Source organism: Oculina patagonica, chromosome 5 (assembly GCF_052425735.1).
Source record: "Oculina patagonica isolate OP01 chromosome 5, crgOcupat, whole genome shotgun sequence".
In the NCBI taxonomy this organism is placed as follows: domain Eukaryota; kingdom Metazoa; phylum Cnidaria; class Anthozoa; order Scleractinia; family Oculinidae; genus Oculina; species Oculina patagonica.
This window is the reverse complement of record NC_135762.1, coordinates 27,745,367-27,772,962: the sequence shown is the minus strand read 5'-3', so window position 1 is coordinate 27,772,962 and position 27,596 is coordinate 27,745,367. Positions and strand designations below refer to the sequence as shown.

The window sequence follows — 27,596 nt, the reverse complement described above, 5'->3', positions numbered from 1 at the left end:
ATTAATTGGGTCCCGGTGTATTTAGCATCCTTTGCACGCAATATGCCGAAAAGTGCTTCTTGACAGGTGATACTTCGTTGAGCGGAAATTTCTGAGCTGATCTGGATTCCCCCCTTAAAATAAAATAGACTGTCAGCCGAGCAAAGGTCGCGGGAATTACCATGCTGAAAGAATTAAAAAGATAAGGTGTTTTAAGACTTGCAAGAATCGTGTAATAACACGCAAGAGACATGCGATTGCGTCTAATTCGCTTCTAAATGGGACTGATTATGATTAGTACGTGCTTTTAACGTGACCTGTGTATTTATTCTGTGTCCATAATCCTAATACAAAGTCACATTTAAATGGCTAAGCTTTCTATGTTACGTCCTTGTGGTTTGCTATATCACGTTGCTAACGGAGTTGCCTATAAAAAGCTTTAACCCAATACTTGACTTGAAATACAGCGCAGGAAATAGCTGCACAGCTGCACGCGCCGAGTTCTTCTACAATTCTTCTCTTTAGGTAAGATTAGTTAATAGTATTGCTCAACTTAAACATAAGCGACCCATTTGGCTGAGCCAGTTTGCGCGGCAAATAAGGCTTCGGTCCATGATAGATACCCGGGGAATATATAGAATGTTTAGCAGCCGGTCTCGCGATGGGCAAAAGCCCGTCCAAGCAGAAGTATCCCTTGGCAGCATAATATGTAATAGGCTCATGCAAGTGAAGCTTTAAAGAAAATGTAAAGGAGCCTTAAATACCCAAGAGCTATGAAGAAATCTGGGATTCTCCGGCTCACGATATGTAATTCAAGCGGACAGGAAACTCGAATTGAAAACTATAGTCTCGAAACAAACGCTTAAGAAGTGTATGGAACCTTGCTGACTCTCTTCGACCGTTGCCACTTTAATGTGAATAATAGCAGTCTGGATAAATGAACTGGAACTTATTTTACTCCTTGGTCTTTACAGCAGGTCTTTTAGCTTCCCCATTATGGGCAGACCATTATGACAGAACTGCGTAGAATACTAAACAATGCAAAGCATGTTTTACAAAACGATTTAACGTTAAATACCTGAGTTCCAAAAACAAGTTTAATTCAAAATGTCATAAAATTAAAAGGTGGTTAAATAGGTTTTCTGTTTTCCGAAAAGAATGAAATAAAGGGTCCTTGATCATACTGTATTGATTTCTTTTTATCCGTTTATCCGTCTCGAAATTTTGTCTCAATAATCCGTCTCCTTCCATGGAAAATCGAATTCATTGAGACAAGAACAACTTAAAATGGAAACAGTCTTTACCTAAAGCTAGAGTAAGGCAGTTTCGTGTTTCTTTTATTTTACCGTCGGAAATGTTCCGCATATTCTATCCAAGAGTGCCGGTCTCTTCTGAAGCTGAACATGTGTTTTTAGAATTTGTAGATAATTGCAACTATGGAAGGGAGATTACTTGTTGTTACTATTCAGCCAAAAGACTGTAAATATAAATGTAAATATTATTGTTATTATATTAAAACTGTTAATTTCGTGTACAACGCACGCAATGTACCGCCGTTGGCGATGGGCTTTTACATTTCCCGTGAATGCTCCTTAATCAACCATTGTAGCCGGCCCACAAAAAATAACAGTGAAACCATGAAAGGGCCATAAATACTTTGCATTTTCTTGATTTGTTAATGAAGATATGGTATTACTGCTTTTGCTAACAGTACTTTAGCACTGCTAATTTCATAAGGCCTTGCGACCACTCAGGGTGGGGTGGGGTGGGGGGTGTACTCCCTTATACAAGTTATCTAGGTTTGTGCAGCGTCAAATGGTATGGTTTTCGGGGCGAGGTTGTGTCGTAAGCAATCGTAAAGTGTGAAATATTTTTTTTTCTATTTTTGTCAAAAAAAGCTCTTCCATTTCGCGTAAATTCCGTAAACAGAGGTCTAGTCGGCACCCTTAATCAGGGTTTCTGGTATTATTTGGAATTACTTCAATTACTTATTAATTAGAGCGGTTTTCACTTGAGTGTCGAAAGTAATTCGCAATTTCTTTGGTTTTACATTACTACGCTTAGTGATTGGTTAAAAAAGTCGCGCCACTTTCTCTACCAACAATCGCTTGACTCGTTCGCGCACGTTTTCCCGCGCTGAGTGACGTGCATCTGCACCTTGTTTTGATTGGTTCAATAGATTGTCTGTTTCCATTGTGATTGAACATAGTGATATCATTGGTTTTGGTTTTGCGACACTCAAAAGAAAATCGCTCTTATTTAATTAATTAATTAATTAATTAACAATTATTAAAAATGTTTTTTATAGACTGAAACTATAATATGTCACTTGCTGAGACTCCATCAGAGACCGACTTAATCTGACAAAAAAATTTCGAAAATGTGACGGTTTCACTATTATCACCTCATCAATTATAAACTCTACATTGTAGAATCCCGACAGTCGGTAACGGTCGATATAATAAGCAGCTCTCCGACGGCGGGTAATGCACGTTTGGGTGGTCCAGAATCTCGGATAATTTGTCGAAATAACTGCGTTTATGTTAAACAACGAGCAGTTTTCAGTCGAGTTTCGTAAAACCAAAACCCGGCTATTCACTCTTTCCAAAGTCACAGACAATCCAGTAAACGAATCAAAGCTCAAAGCAAACGCATGTAGCCGGAAAAACGTACGCGAGCGAGTCACGATTAGTTTTGGTTTTTCTTCTGATTGGCTGAGAAGGTGTCGCGAGAGATTTAAACCAATCACTAAGCGTATTAATACAAAACAAAAGCAAGCGCGAATTACTTTCGACACTCATGAAGTGATAACCGCTCTATATTATTTTGTATACACGTATTGCAACATCCTGACTTGAATGTAATTAACAAGCCATGAGTATAAATTACATTGATGCTCCATTACAATATAATCGTTTACCAATGATCATTCATAAAAATATTATCCATATTCTCTATTTTGCAAGCTTCGCTGGCTGTGTTGTTTCCGTACTTTTCTGAGATTCGGACGAAAAATTTACTATGGAAGTACCTTGATTTAGACGGCGCTACCCTTACGGTTACAAATTATTGACAATTATAACTGAAAGGGCAAAATTTCTCTGTGCATCCAAGCTGGAAAAACTTAAAATATGTAGCATCTACCAAAAATATAAACAGCTTCACTGTTTACTTTCTATCAATATGACAAATGGGTGATTATTTTCTTCTACCTGTCCATTGTTCACGACTTTAGAAAATGTGTCTCACTTAAAGACGTTGGTCGTTCTTAGGAGCAATCCACAAACGTGACACAAACAAAAACAAATGTTTGAAAGCTACTTTATCGAAAATGGAAAAGTTGCTCATAAAAGCCGAGGAGGGTCTTCCGACTTCATAGTAATCTTCGTTTTTTCGGGTTAGTACGACAAATATTGTAGACGTATAACAGTTGTTGTTTTGTGTTTCGGGAATTAAATTTGTAAACAACAAGTTAAAATGTTGAAAAATAGGTGAAACAATACGTGTTATTTTAAAAGGCAACTGTCCGGAAAGCTTGCTAATAAAGTATACATGCACAGTACACACGTATACAGCGTAGTAATTAGTAGCTGTTTCAATTTCTGCATTCCTATAAGTAGGTGGATCAGATTATGATATGTTAAATTCAGCATACTTCCACATGCAACCAAACAACGAAATAGTACAGCTATTCTACATCTACAATGTTTGTCGTACTAGCTCGAAAATCGTGATTTACCTTGAAGTCGAAAGTCAGAAGAAGGAAGTCGGAAGTCGAAAGTCAGAAGAAGGAAGTCGGAAGTCGGAAGTCGGAAGTCGGAAGTCGGAAGTCGAAAGTTGGTTAAATGCTAAAAGCTGCTTATTTCAACTGCCTGTTCAATGGACCTTCGTGACTTCTAGAGCCGGTTGAAACTCAAAGCTTCGTTGCATTGTACCTAGTTATAGGTGGGAAAATCCGCTGCAGACGTGGAACATTGGCTAAAGTGCTGCATGTTCTTGTAGGTACTTAGTAGTCTCCTTCAGTAACGTAAGAAGGCCGTGTTTATGCCGCTCAACATTGATTTAACGGAAATATCTCGTTCGCGTTTCAAGCCATTCAAAAACCCTTCACTCATTACGTGAGCCTATCTGACCTATGTTATAAGGTGTTTTGTCAATTTTTGGGTGATTTTTGAGTAAATTTGGGAGGAAATAGTTTTCTCAAAGTAGTGGAATCGAGAGAAATAAGAAATATTTAAGATTTAATGTAATTTTAAATAAGAATTTGGAGTTAAAAATTAGGAGATGGACACCAAAACAGTTCCCTGACAACCTGGAGGGTTCTTGCGTGGGGGTCAACCATAATATCTGACGTTGCCATGGCAACATCATAATTACTAGCAGGTCTGGCCAAAAAATCGTCATTTTTCTAATGACGTCATGTCACGTCATATGACGTCAAAGCCAACAAAAATTATGTCATCATGTAGAATAATTTTGATGTGCAAAGGCTATTTAGGCTAAATAGCCTAAAATTGTGCTAATTATCAGTTATGTAAGAACCTGTTTGAGCTAACTTCAGATAATGCAGGTTCTTACTCGCGGGTTTTTTTACTGTACCAGTAGTAAATGTAATATGCTTCAAGCCGCACCGTCTTCTTCCCACAATGCCTACTGACATGATGCGTACAACATGTGAAGGCTTTTGTTATAAAAAATAATTGCTTCCTTTTGTTAAAGTAGACCTATTTTACACAGTTTCTTTACTTTTATTCCCGGGGGGGGGGGGGGTACTCCGGCTTGTTAATGACGGGGATGATCGAAGGATTTTTTGGGGTTTGAAATTTTGATTCCGGGATTTTTTTGGGTTGGAAAATTTGGCAAGTATTTTTTTTGGGTGACTTGATTTAGATAGGGGATTTTTTTGGGTATTAAAAACGAACTAAAGTGCCTTGGCGCGGCCTTGGCGTTTTTATGGTATGATGAATAAACAAAACGAGCGTTCTTTGTGTTATGTTATTGCCGCTCCTGGCAATTTAGGGGTAATTTGACAAGGGATTTTTCGAGGGGTTATTTTTGGTCCAGGGATTTTTTTGGGTAATGTCGGAAGACTTAGGGATTTTTTTGGTTCCTGAGTTTTGCCTCCATTCGATCATCCCCGTCATTTACAAGCTGGAGTACCCCCCCCCCCCCCCTGGCTTTTATTGAGCAATTTATCACTGTCGTACCTTTTCTTTTTGTGAACATTCGTTACACAACATGAACAATCAAACGGATATGGCCTTTTGTAGACCCTTTGTAAAGTTAATACACGAACGCAGCGGGTTACTGATTATTTCACAGATTACTATGCTTGTTTTCAAACGAATCATTGCAAAATCAATACAGCCATATTATGCTAAAGAATGCATCAAAAACAAAACACAGGCGGAAAAGTTATACCGCTATGTATCTGCTTCATTCAGGTAACGTTTACCGCAACGGTTAATATCAATTCACAAAATTGTGCGCAATATAATTCTGGAAAAATACTGAATACTTTGAAAAATACTCATGTTCAAATCTTTGCTACAAAATCTGGATTATCCTGCACGCTGTATTCAGAGGCCCTGTTAGGGGGGTCTTCATGTCCCCCGTTTGAATTTCAAACCTTTTTTCGTCGCAATTTCAAAAGGTTCGCATGTCGCTGTCGGAATTTCGTCCGCCCATAGCTACTGATTATGTAGGAAATGTTCGAGTCCGGAGTGCATAACACGAAATAATGCGTTCTCATAATTTTGTCACATAAATCCCCATTCGTGATCTCTCATTTAGATTTGTTGGGAAAGAGCAAGACTTTGACTCTGATTTGGGACAGCGTTGCAGGTTTTTTGGGACGCTGAAGGAGACACCTCGTAGGGGGGTCTGGGGTTTATGCTCCCCCAGAAAATTTTGAAAAACTGAAGTAGCTAAGACGTGTTTTCCTTTATTCTGAGCCGGTAGCCCGGTACAAAGAGAACATGGAGTGAATTTATTAATGTCCCTGTCGATTTTGCTTATTTATTTGTCGCTGTTGTTATTTCACGGGAGTATCTCGTCGTTCGTCGTCATTTCAGCTCCTTTATGTCGCCGTTTCAGAGCCTTGTCGCCTGTCGGAATTTACCCTAACAGGGCCTCTATTCAGGTCAAGCTTACCCAGCCCCCAGGGTCGAAACTTTAATTGAAAATAACAGGAACTTACGCTTGTTTCTAAAGAATACTTTGAAACTACACAGAGCTCTTGCCGAAAAAATGTTGAACATAAAACCCAGGCAAACTAGTTAATGTCTTTGTGTATCTCTACGCTTGTTTTCAAAGATTGGGGTGTTCCGGTGTTTGGACACAAAACTGATGTTGTGCTGTTGCGCACGTTGTGGCCGGATAAACGAAGTTTTAATGTCAGTCAGATTTTCGAGAACAGCTTGGAAACAAAATAAGGCCAACTACTACAATGGACTGCGGGGTTTTTGAGCCTCCAAAGAAACGAGGATTGCATGGTTCGAAATCGGGGAGTTCGAGAAAACAGGGGTCAAAGTGCACAGTTTGCAATTGAGTGAGCGAAGGTAAAGCACTCAGTTTGGTGCGAGTTATCAGGAGTGTCGAAAAACCATGGGTCGAAAAATCGGGATTTGACTGTACTCGCTAAAAACCCATACGGCAGTTTTTGTTTATTTGACGTTTATGGATAGCCGGTGCACAAGAACAACGCAGAGCGCGTATGTTTACTTTAGCACCTAGTGACCTTCAAACAACTAAACAGCCTAGACGTCATAGTTTAATTTATTTAACCTCCTGAGCTTCAATAGTTTACAGAACTTTCATCACGACTCTTACACTTCAGGACCCAGAAGCTATTAAATTGTTTATCAAACAGTGAACAACGTGCCAGAACTTCATCGTTGTCATTTTCTTCATAACACTAGATGATTCTCAAGTGTTACTGCGCTTACTTTCGCAATATTTATCGACGTAACAACAAAACACACGCGGCGCTCACGCGGCGCAAATGCCATAGCAGATGGAGTAATTAGCCAATCGGATTACGCGCTTTTCAATCAGTATTGCGTGACTAATGTTCCAACCCCGGGAGACGGGCAGCGTTTCACGGTATATTGCACAACAACAAAACACGTAAGCCGCTGAAGTGCGACGAAAAAGCACATTTCCATACATAGCCGTTTCGTAAGCTATAACCTGTTTGAAAATTCAATTCGTGGTTTTGTCACAGCGTTGCATGTTTCTGACCTTCCGGTATTTCACAGGAAATATTACGCTGCAAACACTTATCGCTTGTCATCTCAAATTCCTCTACGAAATCGACACGTGAGTTGTTGAAGTGCCCTATTCAAAACGTTGACCTCTTGTAAGAGAATGAAATTGGCAGTTTTTATTATCTCGTCGACTCCTCATAGCGTCAACATTAACTGTCTTTTGTCCGATAGGTCCACCAACGACGCATTATCTGGTCTGTCGCTGTTACTGAGCAAGAAACACCTTAAGAACGTTCGCAAACGCATTTGGTAACAATGATACTCGAAATTTGTGCGGTTGTCCTTGTGGTGTTAGTGATAGCTGCAGCGATGAGCGAAAAAGTTCGAGACGCTGTGATATCGTCAAATACCTACAAGAAAGCGTTTGCCGTCCACATGAACCTCTTCAGCCGGATTCACAACAGAGCCGTAAGAAAACGCAAAGAGGCAATGTTCGCGCACATGAAACAGACCCTGAACGTAGCTGACGGCGACATCTTAGAGATCGGAGCAGGAACCGGGGCGAACTTTGAGTTTCTACCCGAGGGAAGCTCTGTCATCGCACTGGAACCCAATCCGCACATGGAACCGTATCTTGTGGAAAACGCGGAAAAGTTTCCAAACCTGCATCTCAAGGAAATTGTTCCCGGCTTCGCGGAAAACATGGAAGGGATCGCAGACGAATCGGTAGCTGCAGTTGTTTGCACTTTAACCCTGTGTTCAGTGCCCGACATGGAGGCAGCATTGTCGGAAATCAAGAGAGTTTTAAAGCCTGTAAGTAATGAGCATGTATCCGCAAATGTCCAGGTTTAGTTTATTCCGATGCTAGTAAGGATACTGTTAGTTGAATTCTTTACGTGTGTTCGTGAAAGTATGAAGTATGAAAACGGGGTAGGTGATAAAAGGTTTCTTCTTAATCTGCCCGCCAACATCGTCTATCAAGCCCGGGGTCTTTCAAAGCCACCTCTCTCTGCATGTTTATTGTCAACGAGTAATTCATACAACGCTCGCCGCTTTAATAAGTGTCAAAAAAAGTAATTGCCCAGGGGTGGCTTTTTCTGGATTGTTCAAAAAGGCAGAGGCGAAGCTCCAAGAATGTGCGTGTTTTCTGGCGTGGATCAAAGTAAGGGCAATATAAGAAAACCTCGAGTTATATTGATATAATTAAGCCACACATTAGAGAATTTATTTCAACCTCAATGAGAGCGTTAAAAGCAATTACCAAATTTAGACATCTCCTGACATGCGGATGTTGTGACATGATTTTAAATACTGTGTGTAATGGTGTTTCTACGAGTTCGCTAACCCCGCTAAAACCCCTTTCTTTTTATAGTACACTTCCTGAAAATTTTAGGTGGGGCGGAAGTATTACATAGCCCAACGCAAATAACTTGTATTTGGCTGTTTTTGTAAGCTAGAATACGCGAAAGAATTTTGTTTACGTTTTTAAAAAATCGAGCATATGATAACCTTTCCACCTAATGATAGATAATGCTCTGATCTCCATATTTGTGCGAAGCTTAAAATTATATTTATTATGTCAGTCAGTTGAAGTTTTTACTTGGGGGGTTTTTTTCTGGAAAGTGTCGCATTAAACACCTTTGCATCGCGTAGTAGCTGCTCAAACGTTAAAACCGATATTTTGAAATTTTGTTTACCCGTTTTGGGTCAAAACAACAGATAAAGCAGCCAGGAGATGTATCAAGGAATTTACAAGTGTTATTAAGATCTCTTTTTCCGGCTCTCAGAAACGGTTTATTTCTGATTGTTTTTGGAGACTAGATGAAGTCGAACCGAATATTGAAATGTGCGCTCAGTTCTTTGAAGTATCAATAACAAGCAAAGGGGAAAGTAAAGCCAAGATGATGGGCATGAAAACTTGATTGAAAAGATACCTTATCAATAAGCCTGTCAACAGAGAGCCTGTTCACATACCACACTAATGTACAGGCCAGTTAATCTTAAACAATTGACAGGACCTTTTCGTGCGTGAATGGAAAGTCAAGGTGGTGCCATACAGTATTTTCTTGCTCTATATATAATTATAATAAGTCGAGTCACGGTTACATCTTATGAATGTTTAAATTACATCTACCCTGAACACAAGCGCCAAAACGCTATCATTAGTTTATCTTTACAACTTCCCAAGGAAATGTTAATGAAAATTGTAAAGTTTGCCGCAAAAGGGCGTAAAACTGTTTACCTTTTCCATGTGCGCGAACAATTTAGAACATTTCCTTGGTTCAATATCAACATAACATAACAAAAATCATGTTCCAATATCATTTCCGTTTGTTTTGATTCGTTTCTTTGTGATTCCGAGTGCAAGGCATGCTGCCAACATGAACGAACAAAAGCAAGATGAAACAGCAATAATCAAACAAATAACACTTTAGAACAATTAGCATTCCTTTAAATATTCATCACGCTACAGAACTACAGGAATCCTTGTCAAAAACCGCCTTTTTAACCACTTTTATTTTGTTACCTTTTTTCAGGGAGGCTATTTTTATTTCTTGGAACACGTAGCAGGTATGTATTGTCTTTATCTTTATGAATAAATTCAGTTTTCTTTGTAATCCCAAATTTGCTTTTGTAAGCAGATCTTTGAGAAACTTTTCGCACGCGACTGGGGCAAGAGTGCGTTAATTTTTTTCGCGCGCGAGTAAACTTTATCTTTTAATCCCCCAGATTAGTCTCGTCGGATTATCTGGGATTCAGTTTAGTATAGCGGAAAACGCCACCGTCTCACGGTTTCCAATTTAAAGCTAATTTTACTTCGCCAAGGAAGTTCCGTTATTAGCAGATGACATCATTTAACCTTATTTCAACAAGACAAGTTCCTGGTTTCTGTTTCGGTGAAGGTCAAGGTTTTCAGTTTCGAGTTTCGAATTTACTTTTTGCCTCGTGTCACGTGCCTAGTTTATTTTCCGTCATAGGAAACCGGTTTACAAGCGTAGATTTATAAATAGCCTATTGGATTGCGCAAAGAGCGTCAGAAAACAACGAGAGTCTGCCTTGTTCTCTGTCCGATTTTTCGTTTCTCTTTCTGTATACATGCGTCTTTTCGCCTGGTTCTCCAGTATTCTGGATCGCCGCAAAAAAAAAAAACCCTCTGGAACATAGTGTTGCTGTGCAAGCTTGTGGTATATAAATGAAATACCGCGAAAGAATCCATAAATCCGTATCAGTGTTGAAATCATTCCAATCACAGTTTGAGTTTCAGAATTTGAAAAGATAATTCTCTTTTAGTCTTTTCGTAAATCTTATCCTTTAATCTGTTGTATTTCTTATCATCCATTTCCTGTTTCATTCCGATCAAACTTGACATGAGCGTTCGCCATCCGAATAAGTCCTGGAACGTATTGTAATCTAAATAAAGGCTTAAAAAATATTTTTTAGAAGTCCCGTTGAGTTTTAAGGTGATTCCTTAGTATTGCATTGCGCATCCTTACTGCGCAGAATTTTACGCGTAATTAGCGCGCGCACATAAACAAAATGGCGGCTTTTTTCTATGCGGCTTGGCTCGCGAGATAGAGAAATCATCGTTTTCTCGTAAACGAGTTCGGTGACCTATCATTTTTTTCTCTTAGTTCGAAAGTAGCGATCAAATTATTTCTATAAAACAAAGTTGAAACGTTTTATTCTAAATATTACCACTCTAGGAGTGTTCATGCATGCTTCAAGAATGTTTCGACAAATTTGGCTATGCCTTATGTTTTTTGAGTTGTAACGTTTTTTGTGCTGAGTGCATCAAAGTATAATCACGTTGAAGTTTTAAAGTTTCTCTTTGTTTGCCTCTGAAAAATATTAAACGCCTTGAAAATTAATGGAATTCCTAAAATCTTAAATAGAGTCAAGGATATTGTTCATTAAAGTTTGCAATTTTTATAGGTTTCCGTCTTTAAGCAAGCTATAATTACTTGTAACTTGCCTGTGTGCATTGGTTTTCATGTCAGTGTGGGTGGTTAGAGAAAATCGCCGTTGCGTTATTTGCGAACTCAACCCTTCCCTTATCTTTTACGTTGTTTTAAAAGTCAACGCAATTTCCGTTTAACTGCAACGTGCCTCCATTAGTGGTTTCCCGGCCACTTGACGTTAGTTTTCAATTCAAATGTATCTGACACTCCTCTTCAGCATCTTCAGCAAGTTGTTGAAAGGAAAATTAAAATTCAATTGTGTGTAATAGATAGACACAGCGAACACACCGCCGCTGCCTTTTTAGGAACGGACCATTAGAAATAGCTAGACTACGAGCAGCCTCTATTTTTTCGCAAAGTCCGTCGAGCTTGAAGCGAAACTTTTTCTCGAAGTGTCCGTCAAGCTTGAAACAAAAAAAAGAGTCCGTCGAGCTTGAAGCAAAAAAAAAAGAGTCCGTCGAGCTTGAAGCAAAAAAAAGAGTCCGTCAAGCTTGAAGCAAAAAAAAGAGTCCGTCGAGCTTGAAGCGAAAAATATTACGTAATTTTTTTTTTCGCTTCAAGCTCGACGGACTCTTCGAAAAGTTTTCGCTTCAAGCTCGACAGACTCTGCGAAAAAATAGGGACTGCTCGTAGTCTAAGAAATAGCCGGAGGGGATGACTTTTCCCCAAACAAATTCCTGCAAGGGAAACTTGTCTAAAAAATTCCTGCAAGCTGTTATGCCTAAAAGAAACCCTACAACGAAAGAAAAAATCCTCCACACAAAAAAGCCTTAAAAAAATTCGTGCATGGAAATCCCCCCGCCCCCTGGTTATTTCTAACGGTCCATCCCTTAACACATTTTAGAGTCTCGGTGGTGGTAATTTGGCGCTGCTTTTAAATTAATGTTATTGTAGATTATGCAAGCGTTACAAGAGTATCAGGGTTGTATTATTTTCCGTATTTAGTGGCCTGTGTTTTGCTTGGAAGCTGTATCACACATCCACTTTATAGACTTCTGGTTATTTCGTTAAATCAGTGTTTTATCTCCCCCTCCCCCCCCCCCCCCCCGCCCCCATTATGTTACAAAGAGTTTTGATTGTCTTAGCGACCATCGAATATCAGACTTTTTGCCATGCCCAGCAAACATGGTCGAGAAATAAACCGTGGTAGTTCAGTGAGCACAATGACTATTCGTACGGCACCAGTACGCGCGCTTTAATTTGCAATTTGTATTCATTGGCTAGTACCATCTCATATCCAACGCGCGCTCGTGAAATAATTGTTCATTATAAAATTAATATGATAATGCAATGTCTAGTTTCAAAAGACAGAAACGAGGCCTTACAAAGAGTCATTTTGTTCCTATTCAGATGAGCCCGACACTTGGAGGAGTTCTTTCCAGCGCAAGTTCGATAACCAATGGAAATACCTGAGCGACGGATGTTCATGTTGCAGAGACACGTGGACTTACCTGGACAATGCTGGGTTCACGAGTGTCTGCTATGAAAAGTTTATTCTGAAAGAGCTGATGGTCCTTTGCTACCTCATGCGTCCACACATAGTAGGGTATGCTATAAAGTGATGCAGACGACGGAAGCCCGGGCAAACTCCACGAGTCTCAAGTTGTAGTTAACCTTTTTAACATCTTTTCGAAGGAGCTTTCTTAAGAGATTGTCTTAGGTGCGTTATACCGTGCTGTAAGATTTACACTTCGTTTACAATCTGGCTTCGCCACTTTTTGTTATCAAGCAAGTTTAGTTCCTGTAAACGTTGCAAGTGGAAGTGTACGATAAACTATATAAACTAGATAAACTAGATAAACGTAGTCATGTTAAGACAGAACAGTCTGTTTTTCTTGTATATACAGGGATACAAAGTCATTTTCCAGTGTGGCATATAATTATATTTTTAATATAACGTTTTGGGGCAAAGAAAATTATAATCAAAAATGCGTTATAAGAAAAAACATAAATTTAGAAACGATTATACCAGGAGTTATATAATGATTATCATCCAGTATAATACAATTATAAATTTGTTTCATGTCACGATTTAAAGAGATAACAGTGTTTGATTTGAGGCTTCGAAGGAATCACTTTTTTGCATTTTAAATTTTTTAAGGTAGAATACACTAGCTCACCTAGGGCACTTTAATGAATTGAGTGGTTTATCTGTATTTATAAAAGCACGTGTTTCTAGCATGCCACTGTTGTCACGTGGTATGAAAAGGCCAATCAGAGTCGAAGAAACGAAGTTGTTATTTATATTTTTTTATTCTAAAGTAGTAGTGTTTTGTTTGCGTTGTTTAGATATATATAAAACGCGCACATTGTAATAGGAAAACGTTTCTGTTGTTACACTTTTTTCTTAAGTTATTAGTTCAAGTTTCTAAGCATTGTATCCTTCAGATTTCAGACCATGGAACGAAAGAGATCAAGGATTTTTCTCGTAGAGAAAATTTAATGTATGAGATATTACATTCTTAAATGAGACCGGTTGTAAATATTACTTTTTGTGAGATTACTTTGTAAGTTATTATTATTATAATATTATTACTCGAGGAAATATATTGTTTATCCGAAAGGGAATAAATATATTAAAATAAAGTTGAATGGTTAATTTTTTTTTTAATCATTTCCACCACACGCAATCCTATGGCCTTACATCTCTATCCTCCGAAGAGGCTCTCTGAGAGATAACCGCTGACGAACGAAATGAGCGCAGGCGCTTAACGAGCGAGCGCGCGGCCAACAGGCGCGGGCGGGAGCAGGAAATAAAAAGGCTTTACATCGTGTTTCTTCGTTCAAAAAAAAAAAAAAAAAATTTTTTTTTTTTTTTTTTTTTTTTTTTTTTTATTTTTTTATCCCCAAAAAAAAAAAAAAAAAAAAAAAAAAAAATTTTTTTAATAAAAAAAATATATTTTTTTTTTTTAATATTTTATTTTTTTTTTTTTTTTTTTAAAAAAAAAAAAGGGGGACCCCCCCCCCCCCCCCCCCCCCTTGCTACGGCACTGTCGTTCAAAACCAGGCCTTACGCAAAACCTTTCATTTGCATCAAAATGAACGAGTTATCATTGCATCACGTCTTGTGTCACATTCAAACTGAGTGGAGAGGCAGGAGGGTATTTATGGGAGGCGAGAGATGAAAATGCGGGAACCTGGAGAAGCGGAGCAAAACAATTACAACATAAGTTACAAATAGGAGCAGCACAACGAGGCAGGAACAAGTAAGGAAGGGGCAGGAACCGGGAGTAAACGGCACAAGAAGTAGGAAACTCAGACAGAGCGTACCACAAATGCAGCAAATGTGCAATTTTACAATGGGACACCCCAAGCGGCCGGTATCAAAACACGACATTTAACATGTAATAGGTACAACGAGCATCTCCCCAGCCCGACATGGAGAGCCTACCTCCCTGGGGAGGGGGGCTTTTGCTGATCAAAATGATGCTATAAACTCAGTCAATTCTTGTACACAATCTTGTACACTAAATTACAACTTGAAAAGTCCAAGATCGTGCAACTGCCAGATTTCCGAACAACATTGAGGGCCTCTTCACATGAGCCCGGTTTACGGGCTGTCTCAGTTACCAGGACGGATTTTGACGTCTGTTCATATGGAAAATTTTTGCCCGGTTGACAGGAATAAAATTCAAAAAACGAAGCCAAAATGGCGACACACACTTTCTCTACCGCCAACAAATGAATCACTGGCCTTACTACATGAAGAGTCGTTTTTAGTCCATCTCGGTCAGTAAAACGGGAGAACATCTGGTAACTAACCTGGTACAAAAAAAAAAGCAGTCTACAAAACGTTACAAAAGCTCTGCCTTATATTTATTTAAAATGATACCACGTGCCCGTTACTAGAATTTGTTCCGAATTGTATAATTTATAACATTTAGATTGGACATAACCTATTAACCCAACTTTATCACAGCTCGTCTTGTTCCCAGAGCTTATTATTCCCCGTTGCTGGGCCCTTGGCACAAGAAACTCGATCCATTAGGGGACTGGGACAACATCAAATAACTGTCTACTGCAGTTGGAGGTCATTTAAGTGTTCTTTTGAGATCCAGGCCGCAAAAAATTAACCTAACCTACACTACGTTCGAATTCAAAAGGATGTTGAGCTTAGAAATCGAGTCAAAGTACTGATAAAACACTTCCGAGCTAATTTTGGTTTCTTCTGTAAATATACCAAAATTACACCAGAATTGCTCTGAGAGCAAGAACGAGCTCGTTTCAAGTTTACGCCTATTGAATAGGGCACAGATTCAATCTTAGACGAATATATCCTTTAAAATAAAATTCGTTGACAACAGTTAGTCAGAAGCGAATTTCATTGGTGAATAGTAAAACTTCAATATGGCTTCTTCTCGATCGATTGGAACCAGAATATACAAAATAGCTATGTACAGTAGTGTATTAACATAAAACAATAACAAAATAACATTCTGATCGATAGTCTCTCTTTTAAATGTTTACGAGAAAAACTCTGGTTGGTATAAAATATCTTTTAAACTCTTCTACGTGTAATTAATTTTAAAATTGTTCTATTTTTCCCTCACGATATCATTAAAGGGTGATTACCTTAATTTATTTCTCGTGCAATGTAATCTTCGCTGGAGTTAGAGCGGTTTCAACTGAGTGTCGTAACATGTGTCCAAAATCATACTAATCACTCTGGCCAATCACAATCGACACAGATAACCCGCAAAACCAATCAAAACTTGAAGAAATACACAGCGTAGCGGGGCGTAACGCGGGAAAACGTGTGTAAAGGAGTCAAGATTGGTTTTGGTTCTACTTCAAGCAAATTACATGAAGCCGGGACGAAGCGCGGGTAAGCGTGTATGAATGTTTTAACTCTGATTGAATGAGAAAGTGGCGCAATTTTTTTTTAAAAACCAAGCATAACGCAATAGAAGACCAAAGCAAAAGCGAGTTACTTTCGACACTTAAGTCAGAACCGCTCTACGGTTAAGTAATGCATCTACTGAAACAACTCCTTTCTCTCCGGGTTGCGCTGGATCGCGTGTCTTCTACCGTGCAAATTTCAGTACCCTGGACTCATAGGTCCGCGAAACGATGAAAAGTGGTCAATAGGTTCTAGATTGTACTAGAAGAACAACTTCTAGGACCTGGGTAGAATTTCAGTCTTAGTGATTCAGAAAACACTTTTTCCCCAATAATTGTTTGAAATAACCCAAAAATAGCTTTTTTTATATAATATAAAATTACCGACTTATTCATCATGGGGAAATTCCTTTCTCTCCGATGGCCCCCCCCCCAATCTCTCCTCCCCCCTCTTTTTCACTGTAACATCCCTCGGGCAATTCATACCCACTTCCCATGGATACACCCCACACAAGGTTACAAGGAAGCCGCGTGCCATTCATCCCCGGCGCCAAGTAACAGAGCGTGTTCTTGTGAAATCGCGGCCAGTTCCTTCAGCCACTCTTCCAAGACCACAATACAGTACACGGCGTTTTTCGCAGTCTTTGGGTTTTTTCTCTTAAATGTGTTCTTCGAAAGAGATCTTTTGGGCGAATTCTGGGGGCTCGCAAATTTGTGAACAGTCCCCGGTTTAGGATAGTTCTCAGTGCTCAGATCTGTGGTGCTTCCAGACTTGGGACTTAGCGAGTTCAAGCTCTCCCATGACTCGCTCAGCGACAGACTCGAGCTTGTGCTTGCACTCGCGTTACTTCCTCGCCGTTCCTGATTTCCTTTGACCAATCTCGGGCTCATGGGCGGTTCCAGGGATGTTTTCCGCAGATGTGGGCCTCCCTTGCTTCCAAAACTTTTCGGTGGAGGCCCGTCTTGAAGCATTCGCATACTACTCAACAGTGAAGAGTCCGTTTTTTGCTTCAACAGCTTGTGAGCCGTTGTGGGGCTTCTGGGTTCGGCGGAGTGTTTTGTTATTTTCTGTGGTTGTTGTACGTCCGCGACAACGCTTTGGATGCTTGCGCGGCTCTTTTCCTCGCGAAGAATTAAGTTTTTTCTCGCTCGGCGCAGTAATCTGTCGAGTCCGTCAACTTGATCCGCGATGTTCTCTACTTTGATCTTCACCGAACTCAGAATCTGAGTTAAGAAGGGTAAAACAAAAGTTAAATTAAATTCAGCGGCTAATTCTTTTGTAAGTTCTACCCAAGAACAACCCGTTGACCTGAAATTGACCTGAGATTTTGTTGAATGTTGGACAGCTCAATGCGGTCTTGGTGTTGCGTTTTGGGCAAGACACTTAACTCTCATAGTGTCTCTTTATGTATGCTCCATGATGTATACTTCTTATCACTACGAAGTATACATCATGGGTGCCAGCGAATTCCTAGCGCAAGCTGACAAAGTGCTTAGAGAGAATCTGTGTTTAACTAGTATCCCGTCCGGTTGGAGTAGCAATGCTTCTTGTCTCTTTATGCTAAGGAAACCAGTCATAAAGCGCTGGTTTCTTAAGCTTCTAGGGTCTGCCTCAAGTAACGTACGGTCGCCAGGGACCAAACATAAACCAAACAACACACACAAATCTTCTCAAGCAAAACCGCTCCAACAAACTAAGTAAAAAAAGCGACTGCAGTGGGGGAGTTTGTTACCAGGTTTCTTTCATGAGTATAACACTACAGACAAGGGTTTCTTAAATACCAAACCTCAAACAGTCCCTCTTTGGACAAGACTTAGGGAACCAGATGCACGTATTGCAAACGCGCCTCGCACGCGAGTCTTGCCCGCGCATCTGGCCCCCCCACTGTTCGCGCGGCTATTTTTCTCATTCGCTTTCGTTCTCGAACACTTTGCGAAGCAAGGGAAAAGAAGGACTAATACAAACACGAAAATCTAACAATTAAAGCAAGTCCCCTACCTGGAACAGCGAGCGTACTCCTGGCTTGAGAACCATGTTGTAATTAAGAAGAAACGAGCGCAGAAGCGGTTGCGGGTACAAAGCAAGCCTCGACACCACCCCGGTCAAAATCAAGTTCACATAGAATGAGTTCTGCGGCATTCGTTCGATTTTTTGAAACAGTGTCACTAAAAACGGCCCTAAGTCGGGCTTACTCTGCTTCTGTTCAAACTCGGTCGCTGATTTTGATCGCTTCACCGGGCCGTGTGCATCCTCCGGTCCCAGGGATCCCCCTTGGGACCCCCGGCTCGGGATGTCGCCGTTGGCAACAAGTGTCGACAGGCTAGATACCGATCGTTCTCGCTCTATTGAGGAGGGGTCCTGTGGGGCTGGGTTTTGCCCATCGTATGGCGCGGACCAACAAGCACACTTCATCTGGCAAACTCTTAGTAAACTACGCGCGTCCACTAGGTACTCCATGTAATCTGCACAGACATCAGCATAAAGATCACTCAAGAGCGGTGACCGGTAGAACACCAACTCGCTTGATGTCTTCAGGTCGATCTTCATTGGGGTGTTGGCGCCTCCGTTTAAGTTCTCAGAGGAAGAGGAAAGCGACGAGGATTCACTAGAGCAGCAAGCGGGAATGAGCGACAGGAACTTGAAGGCGCTCTTGCTGTAAAGATCCACTTCCTTGATGGTTCTCTTTTGACTGCTCAGAATGTGATTACAGGGGATGAGGTATCTGTGGAGGTGATTGATGTCGTAGGGTCAAGGAATAGAAAGCTACATGTACATGTATATACTCTAGTGAATTGAAAAGTTCTGTAAAACCCGGCTCAATTCGAAGTCTGACCGCTCCCGCTGGAGAGGCCTTCAAAGAGGCCTTATGCATCCCAGGGCGCATTTAAGGACTGATAACGAAAATCGCCTTTAAAATTCACATATTTTTGCCACCATCTGCCCCTCCCCAGAGAGTGCAGGGGGAAAAAAAAAAAAAATATAAAAAAATATAGAAAAAGAAGAAAAAAAGAGAAATATATATATAGGGGGAAAAAATTTAAATATATTTTTTTTTTTTTTTAAGGTTGGAAGGGAAAGAAAATTGGAATTGTAGGGGAAAAATTTAATCTCCTTCGCAGCCGTTTTTCGGGCCTGTCACGAAATGCTCTCTGTCCCACAAACAGGGAGGGAGCGTTGCATGTCGAAACTCAAACAATCGCTGCCAAAAAGACTGACAGATTGTACTGCAGTGAAATTTCATGTTTCATAGCGCAGTACTGAACTCACTTGAGCACCAAGCTATACATGATATCCTCACAGTTCAGGTCCAGAAGAGTGTAAAACAAACCCAACGACACCACAGCAAGCTAAAATAAAACAGTTAAAGAAAAGCCATAAGCACAAAACTAATAAAACATCAGCTACAATTGTTGGTAGGCAAAAGGGCTTTTAATTATTGATTACGGAAAGGCCTCGTGCTGAAAGAAAAAGTCCACTTTCTTGTCCTTTGTCTACAATCTTTTATTTTGTCATGCTGAATACAGGATTAAGGCAATTTGGGCCATACAATTCAGGAGTAATTTTATACCAGCATTGCACTTGGCTGATTTTGAAATTACTCTGACTGCTGATTACTCCCAGAATTGTACAGCACAAAGTCCTATTGCTATTACTGACAGTGAGGAATTCATAGTGGCTAACAATGGAGGGCCCACATTAAGAAAGACTTTTTCTTGCCAATAAAAAGAGACAAAATTTTGGTCCTTTACATACCTGTCATCTCTCCAGGTTTTCCTGGGAGTCTCCAAGTTTTTCATCAAATCTACCGGTCTGATTTTCGGAGAGTATTTATACATTGTCTTAAATGATATCCTTACAATGCAAAGATTTCTAGACGTCTCTAGATTTTTTGTACTCTGGGGGTTGGCAGGTATGCCTTTAGGTATAATATTCTTTTTCAAAAAGAGAATCAGGCCACCTGAGCCTCGGACCTAAAACAGCCACTGTCTAATCCTTAACTAACAACTTAATGTATTCACTGGTATTCTCATGTTGTATCAAGTTAACACCAGTTGGGTAACCTTTTTGCCAACTACTTACCTGGGATTCCTGTGCAATCCTTGACACAAGCAAGTCTAGAATGGGAGTTCCATCAGAGCTTTGGACCATAATGAACTCCAAAAACACTTTCATCAAATTCGCATCAGTAATGCTGCGTAAAAACAGGTCCAGGTAGGATGTGGCAGCAATTAGGGCTTCAGTGGAGCTCTGCAGGGTAGAAAAATAAAGTTACAATCAGTGGTACAGTCGATTATCTCTTAACGGGCACTTCTTTAAGATGGGTTCCTTTTTAGACAGACACCTGATGTTGGTCCTGTCCCCGCCATTTTTTAGTCAATTTACTGTAACTACATGTTAACTCCTTACAAAACAGACACCTCTCTAAAGGTGGATTTCCACTGACGCGTAATTTTTTACGTGCATGAAAAAATTTAGAGACAATATATGAACGACTTGCGTTAACGTGTACGCAAGTCGTTCATACAGTCAGTGTCTCTAAATTTTTCACGCGCGTAAAAAATTACGCGTCAGTGGAAATCCAGCATAAGACGGACAGATGGGGCCGGTCCCAACGGTGTCCATTTAAGAGAGAGTTGACTGTATAAGGTAACTGGTAAACCATCTGGCAGCTGGCCACTGTAGAAACTAGAAACGTCTGCAGTGTTGTATACTTAACATTTATGCAGGTTTTCTGAGTTGGTTCTTCTTGTATGTCCAGTGGATTTTTAAGCTTCCTTGGTACTCACCTGAAGAAGTTGTAGCAGAGGAGCCCTAATTTCAAAACTAAGACCTTTGTCTACAATACATCTTGCAAAACTAAGATCCTTTTGCAAGTCCGCTATGAGAAGCCAGATTAAATATTGAATTCTGAAAAATTCACTGATCATTTGTTTTCTCTTTTGTGTTTTTTGTTTTTGCTTTTTGGAAAAATGAAATATTCAGAGGTTTAAAAAAAAAATCAGAAGTTTTTTTTGTACTTTCGAAAATGCAAAATGAAACTGAACAATTTTTCATTTTTAATTTTCCAATTCTCAAAAAAGTGACCAACCAGAAGACAACACTTATATGACCCACTGTACCTGACTAAGTGATGACGCCATTACTGACACAAGAAATCCATGGTAAATTAGATCCAACAGCTTGCACTGAACTTGGGGATGGGCAATCTGAACAAAATAAATAAATTGTATGAGACAGCCGAAAAAAACATGCAATTATTCTCAAGAAATAAGCATAGTATTTAGTAACCTACTGCTAAAAGTAACAGCTGTTGCCATTTCTTACATACAAGCTAGCTTTTAAACACAAATTCATAATTAAGGGTGCATCCAATTTGGAAATCCAGACTTGGGTTATGTACTTATCCGGATTTCAGATTCCTAATTAAGGTATTAGAACTGCTATAAGGTCAAAAATAAACCATACCTAAAAACTCGCTCTTTTCAAAGATATTAATAAAGTTAACACAAATACAAGAGATGGGGGGCTTCTTTTAGCTTAGAAGCGGAGAAAAAAAAGGCGAAAGTTGGTTGCTAGAAACGCCATTTTGCGATGTTAATGATTAGCGCTCTGCCATCCGAGTCGATATGACCTCGCGTTGACAGCAATGTTACATGAATCGGCTTTATAACATGCGATCGTATCTACACAGTTCGAGCGAAATTTTAGCAAGACGGCGAAATTCTTTATAATTTGGAAGCATCAACAAAATCTATGCCTCTTGTTAAGCCTTCTAAAGCTTACAAAGAAGCTGTCTTGATATCCAACCCTCGCAGAGCCCAGAGAAGATGCAGCATGAGTTCCGTAACGCAATTGCGAAATCTGGCGTTGCTATGTGTATCATATTTGTTTACGCCGCCATGTTTTCTCCGACAGTAATCGGAAAAATCCGTATTTTTTCAAGCTTGTTCGTGTAGCAATCGTAACAATACGGCCTTAAACACATTGAACAGCGGTCTACCTCTGAGAATTCAATATGGCGTCGAAAAAAACAGAGCGTCGAACGCACATTTCGCTGCTTACATTCGCTAATTTCGCCGCTGTAACAGACCGCCTCAAAAGGTACTTGCAATTTAAAGGTGTAGAATTGTCAGGATCTCGGTGAAATTTGCACTGTTTATTTGTGTTATGTTGAGAAAACTGTGTGTGAATGCCCGGAGCGGCCCAGACATTTTTGACAAAATTATGGCTGTTCAAAGTTGAGGCACACATAAAAATAACTAGAACGCTCTATCTCCAGAAATAAATGCAGGCATACTCCGGTATTTGTAGGTAATTAAACGTTTCTATCATAAATCGGCTCCAGTTGAAATTATCTCTGTACCGTAAACCCCGCGGCCCCCCGCCCCCCGCCTCGGGGTGGTCCCGTCGGTCTGGTCTCCTGCGCTCCTCGCTCTCTCCCTCCCGTCTCGCGTCCCCCGTCCCCACTCTCCGTCTGCGTCGTTCTGGACTGGGCAGCGTGGGGGCTGGAGGCTGGGTCGGGCCTTGGGGCCATCTGCTCGGCGGTCCGCGTCCTCGTCGCGGCCATCTCTCGTGTCTTCCTCGGTTCTTCTGTGTTGCGCCATTGGGCTCCCCTCGGTCTCTCTGTGTTTCATCCCATCCCACCTCCCCCCCCTCTTTCGCGTGGCAGGTGCGGCTCTGGTTACGGTATCTTTCAAAGGAAAGCCGTAAATCGGCAATCTTTAATTTTATGAGCCTGTGATTTAACTGCGAATTCACACCTAAGGTGTGAAAATTGACACCTCGTATATCATTTTCCTGAATGTCCAGGTCTTGTCCATAAGTCTATGTAACTTTTATTTTGAAAAAATATTTAATGTTTGAGATATTAATTTTCAAATTGGACATGTTTATAGCAGTTCTACTACCTTAATCCAAATTCAGATTTTGATGCAACAAAGTCTTTCTCTGAGGGGATTTCAATTAAGGAATCCAACTTTGGATTTCACGGATTTGTTATTTTGGTGTTTTTTTTTTGGTGTTGTTGTTTTTGGGGGAGTAAGGGGTTGGGAGGAAAATCAGAAAAAGGATTTGCAAATCTGTTCTGCTTTCTATGCTCTCCTAATTCTGCATGCACGAATGGGGAGCTTTTAAGCTCATGATAAACAACTTTTGCTTAGCAACAAAAGGTTGATTGAGAAGGAAAATAGCTGTGCACATGCTTTATAACTTTTGGCAAATTTATTTTCCGTCTTCTGAAAAACAACAATGTGAAACTTACAACTAAGTTCTGCATTTTATGAATCAGACCACTAATTTTTCAATTTTATTGTTTGGAACTAAACATCAGCTTTATTTCGATTTCACAATCAAATGCATTTTTCAGTGTTTTGGTTCACCATTCTGGATTACGCATTCACAGTGGGGCATCATTGACCACTGCTCAAAATAACAGCTTTGCAAATCTTTTTTCAGATTTCCCAAAAAAAAGGCGAAGTAAGAAATCCATGAAATCCAGGTTTGGATTTTTTTATTTGAAATCCACCTCAGAAAATGATTTCGGTAAGTCAGAATCCGCTTTTGAATTTTTTTGTTTTATTGGGAAATCTGAAATTTAAATTTTAAAATCCAAATCCAGATTCCCCAATCGAATGCACCCTTAATCAAGATAATGAGCATTGTAATAAACTGACAATGGCAGAAGTAGCTGCCACATCAATAATCTCTTATTTTATGTACCTGAATAACATTGTTACAGAACTCCAGAGATGTCAGAAAAGACACCAGTTCAGGAAATGTTGCCCACAGTCCCCTTTCCAAAGAATACCAGTCCTCTGATGGGATGTCAAGTGAGGTCGGCAGGTCAGAGTACAGTGCACTGAGTCCTGTTGCCAACACCTAAAAAAATCTCGATGATTTGGTAAGTGCAGAATGCAATATGGAACAATTGAAAGTATGTTGTTTTATATATGTCGGTTTGCTAACCGGAACTGTTCACAGGCTACTGATCTCCCGCCCATCTTCAACGACCCGGCACTGTCTTCCGGCGAACGCGGCGCGACATTCGGTGCCCGACTCAATCAAATCGCAGGTCGCAGCAGCTAGGATGTTCCTGGTCGGTGTCCGATCCGCAGTCTCCGGCGCCGTGAAGTCTCTCTTTTCGGTTCGGCGCGGTCTGGGCTACGCAACCCGCGAGTTCTGAGTTCAGCAGGACTTCTCGCATCGTGTGTGGCGGAGAGCGGGCTTCGTGGTCTTCGTCGGGTGCTCGTCCGGGGTCGTCAGGCTCCCCCCCCACCCCCTCCACAGAAATTCATTGCGAGTCACCGCGAGCGGCTGGGTGCAACCGCACCCACCAAACCATCACATAGTGCATCTGCACTAATGATATGAACTTGTCAGTGGAATACAGTCAAACTGGATGTTCTTTTGATGGGAAGTCTGCAATTTTGCGGTGCAATGTTCCAATATTGATTGACAGTTTGCTCATTGCAACTTGCAACTTTTAATTCAAATTTGTTCCAGCAAGTTTCCAAGTTCTGGTTTTCATTTTGCGGTATAAAACAAGGTTATAATCACCTTTGTTTCAAAGAAGCAGAAAACAATTGCCCATATTTGACTATTCATCAACAGAATTCGAGAAATAAGCGACAGGCTTAGTTTACACTGCTAACCTAGGAATGACGCTTCAAAATTACAAACTTTAGCCATAGCTTGCGGAGCAAATTTGAATTTTAAGATTCAATTCCAAGTTTGGCAATTTCAACTAAGCCTGTCGCTAATTTCTCACAGTCTGTTGATAAGCAGTTGATAAGAGGGCAATTATTTCATCCTCGTTTGAAACAGAGGTGGAATTATTATGTTCCATACAGGAAAATTAAAAACTGGAACTTGGCAGCTTGCTCAGGTTGCAAGTTGCGACGAGCAAACTGTCAATCAATATTGGAACATTTGCGCCGCAACACAAAGTTCCATCAAAACAGCATTCGGTTTGTTTGCAACGAACTGGTTAATACAGTCCATGAATAGCAGTTATTGTAGCTGAGCCTGCGATAATAATTTATATTCTTTTCTTGAGAAGGTATGCGAACGAGGCGAAAGGGTCAACACATTGGTTAAAACAATGCAGAATGACCCTTTCGCCTCGTTTATGTGTCAAACTGCTGGGAACTGCAATAAGAGCTATTGACGGATGGAAGGAGAGGAGCGAAGGAGTCATATTGGCCTTGCTCCCGAGAACTCAGAAATAGTTTTGCCATTTTCTGAGTTAAAAAGGGAAGGTTTGCACTCGCTACACACTTTGACCAGTTGATATCTTAATTGATAAACTTTAACCTGTATCTATCAAGATCAAATATCTTGGTACAAACTCAATTATTACATCATCAAACAACAAGTGACGAGAATATTTTACAGAAAGATGCAGTTTGTATGTGTACCACTGCAATCACTTTTTTTTTTAAAGCTTTCTATAGTGTTCAGAGATCATTATTAACAATGATCAGACAATAATAATTTTTTGCTGGAGTGATCAAGGCAATATTATTGTGATCAACAGGGAAAAAAGATTGAACAAGATGCGGTTTGGTTTAATGGGTAAGAAATTTGTCATACACCTACAGTACTTCAGTCTGAATATTAATGTAAACTTTTACCTGTCACTGTCACTGAATATTACTGCTACTGCTGCACTATTTATTACTAAAACTCACCAACAAAACACAAATATTTGTAGTTTTCATTATGGCTTAGCTAATTTTCAAAAGAATATAATCACACACAAAACCAGACTGTGGATCACTTTTCTACGTACTACATGGCACTCAGTTTTATTATTTTACCAGCTGCCAAACTTGTATGACACTGTAGTACTAAATTCAAATTATTTTAAGCCAAAAATTTGCATACATCAGGGGGTATCAACAAATGCAAAGAATTTCAAATGAGCAGACTTCAGATTTCACGTTTTTGCTGGGATGAATTAACAGTGAATTATAGACAAAACACACTGCAAACGGGACACAATAAACTCAAAACGAAACTTGAAATATCACGATCAAATATAAACTGTAGAATACGCATTTACGTTACTTAAAGTTGCAACCTTTGGATCGAATCCATGCTGACTCTGGGGAAAATAATTTGGCAAAGTTAACGTGAATAATTCTGCAGGGTGTTTAGTCTTTGTTTCAGCGAACATTGTCTGGAAGTAATCGCAGCTAAATATGAAAAGAAAGCTGACATAAAGTGTCAGCAAATTCTTTAAATCGAAGAGTAAACCATTTGAAGGCAAAGTCAACAAAAATAAATAAAACTGACATAGTCATACCCATAATAGTCGCGCCAAAGTTTGAAAAAAAAACTACCTTTGACCCGGGATCGAACAAGTTAAAAACACTTTAAGATGTAACTTATATGACAAACAATTACCTTAAGTACAAAACATTAAGTAACGTGATAAAAAATAACTATAATACTCACGGGACAGAAGTCTGTTTCCTCGGCGATGTATGTTCCCAATCTTGCGTTTACTGATGATAGAGCCATGCATAAAAGCATCGCATCGCGAGCCCAAATTCCAACATTTCCCTCGCGATGTACAAAAGGAATGAGCAGAGAAAACACAGATAGTTTTGCAATCTGCGTGTGATGGTGATTCTCCAGGAAAAACAGATCTAATAGCGCAATATCGCGGTTAACACTCACGCAAAGCCCTTTCAGCACTGCCACGAAATGTTCCTCCATGTCCGATGAAATGTTGTTCACGCAAGAATGCAAGAGGTACAGCAGAGGTTTCCAGACTTGCTCGTATATAAGCAGAGGCGCTCTGCCTTTTTCTATAAGGTTCCTAAAAAACCTAAGCTGCTCTCGCTTCATGTCTTTAACGCAATTCTTGTTTGACGCGCTCCAGGTGAATACGGTTTGAAACACATTTTCGTCCAGAACGTATTGTAAACAAGGACCGGGATCACCGTCCTTTTCGTCGACTAAAACGGAAACAATTTCATTTAAATGGTACACTAAAATATTACATCGCTCATGGTGTCCAATAGTTTTCTCATCCAGAAGTATTATCGCCTTTGCATTTTTCCAGTGTACGTCCACAAGTCTCAAATCGTCCGAGGCACCCTCAACAAAACCATCGTCTAATTGCTTCTTATCAACGTCTGAACTCGGGGATTGAAGAGGCGACAGAGAAGCAAGTTTCTTTAGCAAGCTCATGACTGAATGTCGGCTCAAAAAGCCCCATAAGTTAGTTGTTCAACTGGACAAAAGTTATTACGCTCATGTAAGCATCATCCGCCTTCCGCCATCTTGAAAACATGGAAGCACGACAACCGACAGGATGATTGACAGCATAGCACTTTTTAGCCAATCATATGGCGATCCTATTTCTGTTCGGTATTTTTCAACAGCATGAACTTTTCTGTAAGTTCTGACAACAGGGAAGTTTCGAGGAAGTTTGTCGATCCAGAAATATTTCAGAATCAAATTAAAATTTTGCACTTGGCGAGCAGACGCTTTCTATTTATTGCATACAAGGAAATAAATTGCTTCCTGGTAGCAAGAAAGGAAATGGTAGAAGTCCGCGCAAAGGCTAAAATTTTGCGAAACTGACAATATTTGACATAC

General features: G+C 40.0%; 2 protein-coding genes across 3 annotated transcripts; one reads left to right on the top strand and one right to left on the bottom strand.

Annotated features, from left to right (window-relative positions):
- Window positions 1–424: 424 nt before the first annotated feature.
- LOC144654420 (thiol S-methyltransferase TMT1A-like) lies at window positions 425–13,745 on the top strand. 2 transcript variants are annotated; one of them, XM_078514569.1, is made up of 4 exons: window positions 425–504; window positions 7,419–8,000; window positions 9,725–9,758; window positions 12,497–13,745. In XM_078514569.1, the coding sequence occupies exons 2-4, from the start codon at window positions 7,503–7,505 to the stop codon at window positions 12,706–12,708; spliced, it is 744 nt and encodes a 247-aa protein (XP_078370695.1). In that variant the 5' UTR covers window positions 425–504; window positions 7,419–7,502; the 3' UTR covers window positions 12,709–13,745. The 2 variants fall into 2 exon arrangements, with proteins under 2 accessions (XP_078370695.1, XP_078370696.1); XM_078514570.1 differs by lacking the exon at window positions 425–504 and adding an exon at window positions 7,088–7,299.
- Window positions 13,746–14,940: 1,195 nt separating this feature from the next.
- Window positions 14,941–27,286, bottom strand: LOC144654310 (FHIP family protein v1g243165-like). Its single transcript, XM_078514410.1, has 7 exons — window positions 26,445–27,286; window positions 23,706–23,864; window positions 21,107–21,193; window positions 20,067–20,234; window positions 19,254–19,333; window positions 17,985–18,708; window positions 14,941–17,209 (listed from the first exon to the last, which is right to left on the bottom strand). Exons 1-7 carry the CDS (start codon window positions 27,183–27,185, stop codon window positions 16,502–16,504), a joined length of 2,667 nt encoding a protein of 888 aa, XP_078370536.1. The 5' UTR covers window positions 27,186–27,286; the 3' UTR covers window positions 14,941–16,501.
- Window positions 27,287–27,596: the final 310 nt, after the last annotated feature.

Bases quoted from the DNA above. Each gene is read 5' to 3' on its own strand.
- LOC144654420 (XM_078514569.1), top strand. From the start codon at position 7,503: ATGATACTCGAAATTTGTGCGGTTGTCCTTGTGGTGTTAGTGATAGCT. The intron at 8,001-9,724 runs GTAAGTAATGAG...ACCTTTTTTCAG, and splicing joins TCAAGAGAGTTTTAAAGCCT to GGAGGCTATTTTTATTTCTT. The intron at 9,759-12,496 runs GTATGTATTGTC...GTTCCTATTCAG, and splicing joins TTTCTTGGAACACGTAGCAG to ATGAGCCCGACACTTGGAGG.
- LOC144654310 (XM_078514410.1), bottom strand. From the start codon at position 27,185: ATGAGCTTGCTAAAGAAACTTGCTTCTCTGTCGCCTCTTCAATCCCCG. The intron at 19,334-20,066 runs GTAAGTAGTTGG...GTTTTATTTTAG, and splicing joins GGATTGCACAGGAATCCCAG to CTTGCTGTGGTGTCGTTGGG. The intron at 18,709-19,253 runs GTGAGTTCAGTA...TCACCTCCACAG, and splicing joins ATGTATAGCTTGGTGCTCAA to ATACCTCATCCCCTGTAATC.